The sequence below is a fragment of the Nelusetta ayraudi genome, unplaced genomic scaffold (assembly GCF_046127955.1).
Source record: "Nelusetta ayraudi isolate G7.1 ecotype Tasmania unplaced genomic scaffold, CSIRO-AGI_Nayr_v1 ptg000135l, whole genome shotgun sequence".
Classification (NCBI taxonomy): domain Eukaryota; kingdom Metazoa; phylum Chordata; class Actinopteri; order Tetraodontiformes; family Monacanthidae; genus Nelusetta; species Nelusetta ayraudi.
The window spans coordinates 6367552-6379864 of NW_027466185.1; the positions used below are offsets into that span (position 1 = coordinate 6367552).

At 47.4% G+C, this 12313-nt stretch overlaps 1 protein-coding gene across 1 annotated transcript in view; it reads right to left on the bottom strand.

Annotated features, from left to right (window-relative positions):
- The window catches only part of cdk17 (cyclin dependent kinase 17), a 34877-nt gene that overhangs the window by 12546 nt on the left and 10018 nt on the right, over window positions 1-12313 (bottom strand). Inside the window, exons 2-3 of the mRNA XM_076051813.1 lie at window positions 5192-5325; window positions 2816-2980 (exon numbers count right to left, since the gene is read on the bottom strand). Of these exons, the coding sequence (XP_075907928.1) occupies window positions 2816-2980; window positions 5192-5318 (292 nt within the window). The 5' untranslated portion in view covers window positions 5319-5325. The remainder of the gene's footprint in view (window positions 1-2815; window positions 2981-5191; window positions 5326-12313) is intronic.

Here is a 12313-nt window from a genome sequence, read left to right on the forward strand (position 1 = left end):
ACTTTGTACGGAGGAAACTTTCAGGAAAAAAAAAACTACCTACGGACTAGCAATGAATATTGTAGCTGAAAAACCCCCACTGTTAAAACAAAAGTTGCATAATATTGGACATTTGATAAAATTATCTCTCAAAGTGAAACCATTCTGAAGAGCCGCCAGTGACACCAGCAGCCAGTTTCCTTCTCAAAGACTCACAGCTGATGTGTCTAATTGGAAGTGCTGGTAATTAGAGAATGACATAATTGCCTTTCCACACTAAGAGCTCTGTTGCAGTAGAATTCTGTTACATCACAACTACAGCTCCCACCCTGTCACCCGTTCCTCCCCAACCAACCCCCCCCCCCCACCCCCATCCCGAGGTCAAAGTTCAGACCCGCACCACTTCCCCCCTTGGGCCGTAAAGCTAGCGTTGCTATCAGGGCACAGCAGGAGGAAACACAACCGCCATATAAACCACATGCAACCCCCTGCTGCGTGCACGCACACACACACACACACACACACACACACACACACACACACACACACACACACACACACACACACACACACACACACACACACACACACACACACACACACACACACACAAAAAGGAGCTAATGACACGGTTGAACAGTTCTCTCTCATCAGTGCGTCGGCGCCTCCAAACGCGCAGCCTGCAGTCACACTCGAAAGGAGACAGCGGAAAAACTGCAGGAGAAAAATAAAATCCTGATTGTTCCTCTGAATGTCAGTGCGCAGGTTGGGCATGTGAACTGGGAGCCTCGACTTTAAGAAACGAGCGCCGTCCTGCACCACCGTAACGCAAATCGGGCTGGAACAGTGTGAAGCTGCTGTGATTTATAAAAAAAAAGTTTGAGTTTACACAGTTCCGGAATTCCACCTGTTGTGATGTCACAAGGGGTGACCAGGAGTTTGCTCCGCCCTCTGAAATCCCCCTTGTTTCGATCCCACTCCCAGACATGTGGAACGTGCAGCAAAGCTTCAGTTGTGACTGGAGGCTTCAACCGAACTCTCATTTGTGTAGTCATTCTCTGCCGGGTGCTCTCCAGTGACCCCATTAACTTCAAACCCTCATGAAGTTACTCTTCCTCTTTCGATTTCTCTCTTCTTCTTGGCTTCGTAATATCCGAAGCGCTTGTTTCAATTCCCCCATTTGTTTGTTTCTCACTGCACGTTTCTCTTCTCTCCCCCCCAACCCCCACCCCCCCGCCCCGAGCTTCTCGTGCTGCCTTGCACTATTAAGAGCGCGTTTCATTTTTAATTTTCAAAAAGCCCTCAGATGTTCCCACCTGGCCCACATTTCTCTACTCGCAAGCCTCTCGCATTCCCGGGTTGTACGTGAAAACCGCGCTTCCTCTCTCCTGCTACTTTTTCTTCTTCTTCTTTTTTTTTTTTTTACCATCTGCGCTGCTGTCTTTGGCAGCGCCGCTAAACAGAACAAGAAGCGTCGCAGCAATGTGCGCTACACCAACGTCCTACTTAACCGTCCTGTTTTTAGATCCTCTATCTAGGCCAGGGTCCAGAGCGGCTCTCATTAAGTCCTTGAGTGCATCACCTATCTCTAAAATGTAAAAAAAAAAAGAAAAAAAGCTGGCAGAAGGTCTTGAAATCCTTGAGCTCAGAGGGAGTTGCATTTTTGCTACAAGGCCTTAGAGAAAAAATGCTGACTAGTCTCAAAATCTAGTTTTTTTTTTTTTTAAAGATATTGCAAGCGGCCTGACGCGGCTGCAGGCGGCGCAACCTGGGTAATAATGTGATCCAGGAGCTCTGGCACATGCCTTGCATAATATCCATGTGATGGCGTCGACGATTTTCGCATGCGAGAACTTCCAGTGGCAAAGGTTTGTTGGCAAAAACAGCCCGTGCGGCCGATAGTTTATTTCCCCTATGGCCCTGTGACATCTTTACATCCCATAATGTCCCCATCATCTAAACCAGCGTTTCTCAACTGGTGGGTCACGACGGAGCTGTGCCTTTGATGGGATCAAGGCTTCATGGGCAGTTTCCCTTTATAAAGAATGTTACTGAGGAAACGTTGGGGATTTTATTTTGCAGGAGAACACACTTCAATTCATTCCTATGGTGATTATGATGAAGCCATTCTGTATTGTTCGACCTATTTTTCAATTTTGTAGGAATAAATTTGTGGAAGTGGAACAAACTTGCGTCGTGACTTCATCATAAGGAAAAAAAAGGACCTGAGACTCCACCAGTTGAGAACCACTGGTTTGAAACAACAGTCACAAGACCACAACCCCCATGTGATCCTGTGCCCATCCCTCCAGCAGACACCTCCTGCCTTCCTCCACCCAACATAAAGAAAGAAAGAACCCCGGAAGCTCCCGATGAGCTCCAGCAAATCCGTGTTCCTCTGTGTGTGTGTGTGTGTGTGTGTGTGTGTGTGTGTGTGTGTGTGTGTGTGTGTGTGTGTGTGTGAATCATCTCATCGCCATCATCATCTCCATCCGTTCCTTCCAGCCCCCCCGGAGCAAACGCAACCACTCGGATGTGCTGACTCATCCCAGCGACGGCTCCCCCCCCTCCGCGGCCTCGGCCTCGGGATCGGGGCATCTCGTCCCGAGAACGTGAGCGCGATGAGTCGGCTGGTGGCCCACCACCTCCAGCTGTCCACCGCGCGAGAAAGAGGCCCCCTCGCCGAGGGGGCTTTACGGCAGGAAGGACGGAAATATCAGGGCTGTGACGCGCTTCCTGTTTGTTCCTAGATGCCATCTGCTCTGCCACCGCCGCTCGCGTCCTTTCCACGCGCGGACTTGCCGGACTTTGCTGGATCTGCGAGAGCGCCTCTCACCCAGTCGGCTGCCGTTGCGCGGCATCGCCATGAAGGAGCCCAGGGTGCCGCCGATGACGCTGTGCGGCCGACGGAGCGGGGGCTTCTTGAAGGAGCCGGTGTACTGGTGCAGGAAGGAGTGCATGCTGTGGGAGGTGGGCGGGCGGCCGTTCCTCATGAAAGGCTCTGAAAGGCACATAGAGAAAAAAAACAAACAAAGACAAATAAATACATAACAAGAGAGACGACACACAAAAGTGATTTTTTTGCTCTTCCTCTGAGACGAGCTGTGTGTGGTCGACTTTTGTTTAATTCCAACGGATTTGATTTGAAGTCACGGACCTCAGTGTCCAAAAATACCAAACATCGGCCTAAATTTTGGATAAATATGGACACGCTAATATAGCGAGACATCAAATATGCTCCGAAGCTACGTGATCAACCAGTGACCCTGGCGTCAATAGTGCAATATGAACTGAGTGACAAAGGACTCGGTTCCTTTGTGATGTTATTCTGAAGTGTACATTTTCAGTTGAATACATTCTGCACCAGGCAATAAAAATGCTTTACGTTACTTTTTTTTATCACTTTTCTGATAAACAGCTCTCCTATTGGGAGAAGTGTATGAGTTCTAAAGCCGTTTTGGTCAATGCGGGTTTTGAGGCTGATGCTAGCAAGTGCTAACATGGCAGGAAGTCTGTATCATTTCTCAATGGTCAAATCAATTTAGTTATTCGCTGTGGGGGTGATGTTTTATAAGACAGAAATATACAGCAGCGAATAAGCTAACGTTTGCAAAATGGACACAACAGGTGTCAATCAATAGGAAAAAAGAGAGTGCAAATTTGATGACAATTTTGCATTTTAACTTTGCCCCCGAACACAAAAGAAAGAGAGAAAGAAAAAAAAAAAGGTGGTGGAATCAACGAACACGAGGCGATTGTGTCACTTAATGAGTTGGCGGCAAGTTCTGAATAAGTATGACAGTTCTTGATCTTGCTCAGCAAGAAACGCATGCAACCATAATGTACGTATGGAAGATCAGCAAAAAACGTGCAAAAAAACAAAACAAAGTTCTTCCTCATTAGCACAGACCGCAGGCCTGTCTCTCTGTCTCTGTGTGTCAGCTACCTCATCCGGCTCATCATCTGCAAACTTTTGAACTGGCCATGCATGATCAGCGCGCGGCAGAGTCCGACCTTTGACAACCCCTTAATTCTAGCGCTGCCGTTACTCAAGGCCAGGCGGCCCTCCCGTCGGCGCGCTCAGCGTCAGCTCTCACTAGATGTGACTGGAGGATGACTGAAGGACGACGACTCGTCTCCCTGCATTCTGTCGGCTGTCAATCACTTCCCAGTGCCGATCACGCCGGCAGCTCAGAGGGAATCACACCGGCAAAATGTTACACAACAAAGATGTGCCGGGGGGGGGGGGGGTTTAAAGTGCGAGGATGCTTGATGGACCAACTTCTCACTTGTTGGATGTGTGTGTGTGTATGTGTGTGTGTGTGTGTGTGTGTGTCTTGCTTTCTCTTCTGTTACATAACCTGGCAGAAAGGCCCATGTACCGCTGTTACGGACACACTCTGTATCCTCTATTCATCACAACGCCGGTGTTTCATAATTCAAACACCCCTGAGACATTGACAGCGTCTCTATGTGCGTGTGTGTGCTGTATGTGTGTGTGTGTGTGTGTGTGTGTGTGTGTGTTTTGGTTTCATTTTCAATGCCAACTGACGCCCATGCACAGGAAGATATTAGAAAAATCACACCAGTGGAATTTCCTCCCGCTGGTTGCACTCTGATTTTACCACTTATTTTAACAGCCTTGGTCTGACTGACGAGGCAAGCGATGACGTTTCCGACTGAGAAAAGAAAAAAAAACAGGGTTCGCCATCGCGAGGCCACGCCACGATATTTTGTCTGTGATGACAACGATGCCGTGAAAATATAAGATTGACCAGAACTTTGATGAAACCTAAAATCTGAGAAACTGGAAAAGTCAAAAGTCTGTGGTGATTTTCAGAAATGTGTTTGCCACAACCATTAACTACTGCACTGGAATATTAAAATTCCTAAAACTATGAAAGTAAATTATAAGCCGAAAAAAAAAGATCTGTTTTTAAATTTGGAATATCTACAGCGGCTGCAGTGGATCATGGAATTAGAAATAAGATAGTGAGATACACATGTTGATATTTCCTCTATCAAAATAAAATAAAAATGTCAATATTAATAATGATAACAATCAAATAGTAAACACAGCAACATCGTCCAACTATTGCAGCAGAGAGAGGATGTTGACTATTGGGAGTTCGACACATTCGCGTCGCGCAATTAAAACTCGCGATTTAGGTTCTGCCTGGACGTGCACGTGTGCAATTTTCCGGGTCATCACCGTTGTCCTTGGTGCCACCGTCCTCGATGGTCATCTGCTCGGCCAGCTCGGACAGCGACTCGTCGATGGTCTGGCTGGAGCGGAGAGTCAGCGACAGGCGCTTCTTGATCCTCTTCATCTTCTCCATGGCTGGGCTGCGGGGGAGGGGAACAAACACACACAAACACATGCGTAAGCAACTGCAGGCAACAACTTGCAGGGAAGTTCTGACGCTCCAGGAGCCTCCTCGGAGTTCCGAGACGTTTCGGGCTCATCAATAACTCAGGGCTTTTCACTTTTTATCCAATATTCATTCGCTCAGCAAATAGCATGAAGGGCTCGTGAATTCTGCATGAGTGGGTGGGCGGGGGGGGGGGTGGGGGGGGCATGAATAAAGGATGAACATGTGCACGTTTACAAAGACGAGGGCTTAATGGACGCTAATTGGAGGAGGAGGAGGAGGAGGAGGAGGAGGAGGAAGAGGCTCCACAGGTCTTGGCTTGTACCTGCTGACCAGATGTGGGAAGCAATGAAGTCCAAATACTTTGTTACTGCGCTTAGGGCTCAGGTATCTGTACTTTATTTGAGTTTACTGGAGTAGTTTTTACTTTAATTCGCCACATTTGTACATAAACATCTGTACTTTTTACTCCTTAAATTTGAAAAAAAAAAAAACATGCTTGTTGCTTTTGTGTTGTGATTGAAAGTGATTAGAAGATGCACATTCTGTTGAAAGTAATTTGCTTATTATCATCTCATAGTTGCTGTTGCTGAAGCGGAGCGACTTGATCGATACTGCGGCGTTGTTCTATGTGAAAGTGCATCATATTTTAGAGGGGGATTATTTTAGAGGACCTCGGCGGTTTTGGGGCGACTGTTCAGCACGTTTTCAGCACGGAGAAAAATAAACATGTCAAAAACAACAGTGGTTATGCTTTACTTAAAAAAGTAAGTAAGTAAGTAAACGTCTACTTAACAACAAATGCATCGTTTCAGCTGCAAAAAAGAAATCATCTTGACTTTTTTGCATGGGTACATTTGAGAACCTGTACTTTGTTACTTTCACTGGAGTAAAGGAGTTGAATCAGAACTTTTACTTTAACCAGAGTATTGTTTTTACACAAGTATCTGTACTTTTACCTAAGTACAGAATGTAAGTACGTTTGCCACTTCGAACAAAATCAAAACAGGCTTACTTGCGCCGTGCAGCATCAAGTAAATCTGTCTCCAGAGTCGAGTCTGCGAGTGGCGGCTGCTGCTGCTGCTGCTGGCGCTGGTGTTTGTGTTGACGCAGCAGTCCGGCTCACAGGAAACACCTTGCTTTGTCTGCCTGCGGCTCATTGTGTGTCGCCGAGCTAACGCCCCAGTGCGCGCACGCCTGCGCTGGCGGAGGAAATGCAAAGAGGAAGCGGTCGCGCTCAGGCCCCGCCCATCCAACCCGACGCCCCCCCACCCCCCCAATCTCCCCACACACACAACCCCAAAACTTGACTGACCCGCAGCTTTCGCTGTCACTCGCTCTCCTTCTTTCCTTTGCGCTTCCTGTCAAGGCCGCTTGCCTTGCTAGCGGTGTGATACCATCCGCCCATCTGCACTCACACATGCACACGCCTGCACAACAAATTCATAACCCCACGCACTTCTCAACTCATGACTAAAATGTGTGAACAATGTGTGTGATAATGCACACAGTTATGTTGGTGTGTGGGTGTATGTGTGTGCGTGCGTTTGTGTGTGTGTGTGTGTGTGTGTGTGTGTGTGTGTGTGTGTGTGTGTGTGTGTGGGTGGGGGAAGGGGGGTTGACCTGAATTTCTGCTGGCTGCTGTGGGTCTAATTAAAACCCAGCAGGCCGCCAGAGGAGGAATTTATTAATCAAAAGATTTGGTTTCATAAATATTAAGTTGCACATATGTGCGTGTGTGTGTGCAAGTGCATGTAGTTTCAATGTGAGGTTCTTAAAACAAAAAAATCTCTGTCAAGGACTTCCAGAACTACATCCAGGTCAGCTTCAAAATGTCTATTAAAGCCGCGGTCCCCAACCCCCGGGCCGCGGACCAGTACCGGTCCGTGGGTCATTTGGTACCAGGCTGCAAAGAAAGAATAATTAACTTCCGTTGAATTAATTCTGTTTTATTTACTATCTGAGTCTGACCAATTTTATTTTGAAAAATTACCGGATTCTCTGCGTTACATCCATCTATGGCTCTGCTCTTGATGCGTGTCAAGGCGCTAGTCTCTGTCACGTGATACGTTACCGCTAGATTAAACCCATGGGCCAGCTAGCTAGCGAGCAACACGAGTGACAACAAACGTCTTTGGAAGAGGCCACGACTACCAAGCAAAAGTAAGCAACGTTTAACAGACAATACCAGGAGGCTCTCTAATGAGGCAATGAAGCCTTCAAAACTGCTTGGCCACTCAGAGACCAAGCAACCTGCACTGAAAGACCAGCAGCCTTTGGAGTATTGAGAAAGAAAAAAGCGTATGTTACTCATGTTTCGTTGTTGTCGCTCCTAATAAAGTTCCAGACGTGTACACAGTGGATTCACCTTTATTATTACATTTAGAAAATACCACAGTTTTCATGGCGGCCTATGAAAATATTGTGTCACATTGAACCAGGCTGTGGTGCTAAAAAGGTTGGGGACCGCTGCATTAAAGGACTTGTCCGTAGTTTTTTTTTGTGCCACGTTTCACATTTAAAGTTGACCCGAGTCAATTCAACTGGTTCACAAACTGTGGACAAAAACTCGGCAGGTTGAACTTTAGGAGCTGGTCCACTGTATGGAGGACAAAGACAGGACACGTGTGGGGGAAAACAACTACATGTAAAGGGAAGTTTGCACACAGGCCACTTTATTAGGCACACCTTGTTGGTAGCAGGTGCCTAATAAAGTGGCTGACGACTTTATAATAACTCCATATACTCCTTTGTTCACGGATGTCATGCTGCACACCTTGCTTGTAACCGATGGTTATTTACCCTCCTGTTGCCTTTTTCCACGGACTTCAACCGGTCTGACCATTCTGACCTCCGACCCCTGATGTCAGCGAGGCATTGCTCCCCCCCCCCCCCCGCCACGGCCGCCGCTCACTGGGTATTTTTTCGTTTTCCGGGACTGTCCTCAGTATCCTGGAGATGGTTGCCATGTAGGTAGAATGGAGAAACATCCAAATCCTCCCTTTCCCTATCCAAGCTATTGAACGCCTCACCTGATGAAGTCGCTGGTGAGAGGCCGACGAACGCTGCACTGCGGCTGATGATGCTGTGGACTCGCTTTTGAAGAGCGAGTGTGGGGATTAGCGCCGTTTCGACGGGACTAAATCAGATTTTTGTGCCAGTGGAGGCTGGAAAATCAAATAAAAATACTAAATAGTAATTGGAAAAAAAAAACACAACAAAAAAAACCCAGACATGATGCCATCCACAACAACAGAGCGCGCACGTGCTCCCCAATAAACACAAACACACGCAGGCACAGACACACTCGCTGTGCCGGCAGATAAGCGCTCTTTGTCTCCCTCGCACAGGAATGCAACAGAGCCGGGTTTTATCTCCGCAGCAAACCAAAACAAAGAGCCTCATGTGACGTGCACATGCGCGTGTGTCAGCGTGTGCGTGGTGTGTGTGAGCGCGGCATCTGCCGTGCGTGTGCGCGTGACGGGTTCGTCAGGCAACCTGCCAACTCCGTAGCAACGCAGGGTTGTAAAACTGAGACCCTCCTGCCCCCCCGGGGCGACCTCATCGCCAACTGGCTTCCTCCACATTCCCTCAGACTCCCCCCTCTCACCCCTCCTCCACCAACCCCCGGTCTGCCTCCCCAAGTGCATTGTGGGTAGTCCAGAGGCGGAAGACTTCAAAGGGGGTACAAGGCGGAGAGACAGGAGACGAGGAAAGCTAATTACGGAGAGGCGCATCTTCCCATCTCCCCCTCCCCGTTCAGCGGCTTCGCTCCCCTGTAATTCCCGCCTCATTCGATATCCAGGTGGGGTGGGGGGCATTTAAAAAAAAAAAAAAAAAAAAAAGACGATGGTGAGAGTGTGAAAGAGGAGACGAGGCGGCGGAAGAGGAGGGACACGACGCGAGGGAGAATGCGAGGGGAGCACGAGTTTATTTGGCCGAATGGAGCCATAATGGAGCCTTTGTGTTCGGTTAAAAGCCATGAAATCACCACGGCGACCAGCTAGAGTGTACAGTACACCGCTGAGAGGGAGTTGAGGGTTGGAGGGAGGCTCAACTCTGCACTGGACCTGGTAGCCGGTGACGGCAGCCAGTTTGTTTTTTTTTGTTGTTTTTTTTTGCGTTTACGGCAGCTTTGGGAATTAAAAGGCATTAGCATTTTTTTGGGGTGGAGGCAGACGGAGCGGGTGTTAATGCAGCCGGCACTTGTCGGGTCATTAAGTGCACGTTTTCTTTGTAACTCACTCATGAAAAGCGTGTTTTGGAATCCGATTACATTTGTCAGGCTGCCGCCGAAACAAGAGCGTTGGCTTTTCTGTGTCCGTATAAAGGCGGCAAAGCGTTTATCTGGGCGTCTGACGTCTAGAAAGTAGCGATGCGCAGAGTGAAAAACACCAAGCATGAGAGGCTACACCTAGAGATATAATGTAGCACTAAGATTAGTCCAAGTGTCGCTGATCAAAATGAGCAATTCAACCAAGTGTTACCGGAATCACAACTATTTCCACACTTTAAAAAGTGAAGTGGGTTTCAAACACGTGTCTCGTACACGGACACAAAGTAAAGATTCCCCCCCAGGGCCAACTCATCATGTCCTCAGCCCAACCTGCCAAACAGTAAGAACACAGTTAAGACTGTGGTCGGCCAGTCACAGTGAGAGCCAACAGCCTACTCTGCAAAGATTATTGTCCACTTGTTTCCGAGCTTTTCCGACGTTTCGTATCCAAGGCGGCAGGCTGGTCACGCACGTGAAAAGCGGAAAAGTTGCAGCAGATGCAGGAAAGCGCTGGTGTCAGGAAGAAAACATGGGCGTATTACAAAAATATATAAATGAATAAATAAAAAAATTGTGTCACTTACTGCGGACTGCACTTTTTAAAAAATACGGAAAGAAAGTTGAGAGGAAGGTCGGCAAGCGGCGCCACCTCCAGGAGCCAAAAGACGCGTGATGTTGAAAACGAAAAATACGTTAAAAATAGACCCACTCATATGAGAAGCAAAACCACTCTGAAATAGATGAAATCATCACGTTTCCATTGAAAATAGAGAGAGTGAAAAAGAGAGAGAGAGCGAGAGCGAGAGAGAAAACAGGGCCGAAAGGAAGAATGAGCTCGCACAACTATTTTGATTTGTAGGAGGAGCTGGACTGGTGAATCAGTCTGCAGAGAGATCACCGGCTGATATTCCAGTATCTGTGAATTTTATGTCGAGATTTTAAGATGTTGTCACGTCAGACCGGCCCGCCGCTTAAAATACCTGCCCGAGATTCATCCGTGGCTGGAAATAGCCCCAAACGATTGCACTGCTTATTCACACTTGAGACGCGTTTGATTAAAAATAACTCGACGACAAAAGACAACATTTGGGCTCTTTCACTTGCAAAACTAGAAGCTGCAGAAGGGAGACAAACCAAACTCTGTTTTTTGAAATAGCTGAGGAATGTGTTGACGGTGATGTGCAGACTCGTCCTCAAGCCTGTCAACGCTGCAAGTATTTGTTTAAAACCTCGCTGACTCATCATCGCCGCTCCAAATGTCCTGCCAATGTCCAGCCTCACCATCCAACACAAATGGCTCTGACAGGTTTTTGATCTGCGAATTGCGAGGCGTCTGTTGAGGATTTCACTTAAGAAAATTTGCAAGTCATTATCTGTTATTTCTGAATAAGCTGAACAAGCTAATTGTTTGTACATCAATCTATGAAAGCAGTTTAGGGTTATTTATTAGTACTGAATAAGCTGGACCAGCTATTTTTTGTATTAAAAAAAATCTGTGAACGGCTGAGAATTTTGGTTAAAAGAAGTATAATTTATTCATAATGGGACTTTTATGTAATCTACTTCTTTTGAATAAGAGCAGATTGTGTTGTCAAAAGTATTGATGGTCTGATAAAAACTTTTACGCAGCCATAGAGTTATAAGGTTCATAGGGCCCTGAATTGTAATTGAATACAATTGTGAGGTGCCACACTCCAACAAATTATGACATGATCCTGAGGTCCAGTCATTGCGATCTGTGGGTCTCCAAACCTGACCGCTTTCTTCCACACTCACAAGTCTTGCTTGCCTCCCGCGGGCAGTTGCAATTTTACTTAAAACTGCGGCGAACCAGCTCGACACCGACCGGCAAACGCAGGCTCGTTTGGAAAGCTCTTCCCTCAATCGCGAGTGTCCGCGCTCGTGAAGGTGCGCTGACGTCACCTCGATCATATGGAAAGGAGCGGAGGAACAGAGGAGCATCGCCTCGTGTTGCCCGCCCGCAATACAATAGAAGACCCAGTGTCTGCCTCACATGGAGCGACAAAGACTTCAAAGATAAGGAGCGACAAAGAACGTCGCCTCCCAAAAGCCTGCTGGCTGAAGAATCCCTCCATCTGATATGTCGGGTGTAGCATCAATGTAAAGGCTGTTCAAATAAACCACAGACTTTCTGCAAAACTCGTGTAGCATGTTTTCTTTCCGCAGTTTGCGTTCCTCACCGAAGAATTTCCACGCCGGCATCTGAAGCACTAAGATGCCTCTTGTTACAGAGTTTAAGAGGGCATTTTGTCACTTTTAACAGAATCAAACCCGAAAATATCCTTCGGCATCACAACAAAATGGGCCGCGCTCTCCCATCATCTGCCTTACACCGCCCGTTTTAGCCGTGCCCTACAGAGGACGGTCACAAACATGTGTTTGTGCAGCAATGAGGACACGCAAGGACAGAGAATGGGCACTGTTGCCTGGTGCAGTGGGTTGCTTCCGCGCTGAAAAGACCCTTTGTGCTGCTTCAGAAAAACTGAAAAGGAGCTCCAGCAGGAGCGACTCAGAAGAGAGAGGAGCTGCAATAACTTACTGAGTCCGGAGCACAAAGAGGTGCAATGACTGATATTAATAAGGCCATTTAAGACAGAAAAAGACCACAAGCGGAACAAGGAGAAACACTTTGGGAAGATAGATCTAAAGACAAGCGAGATTATGA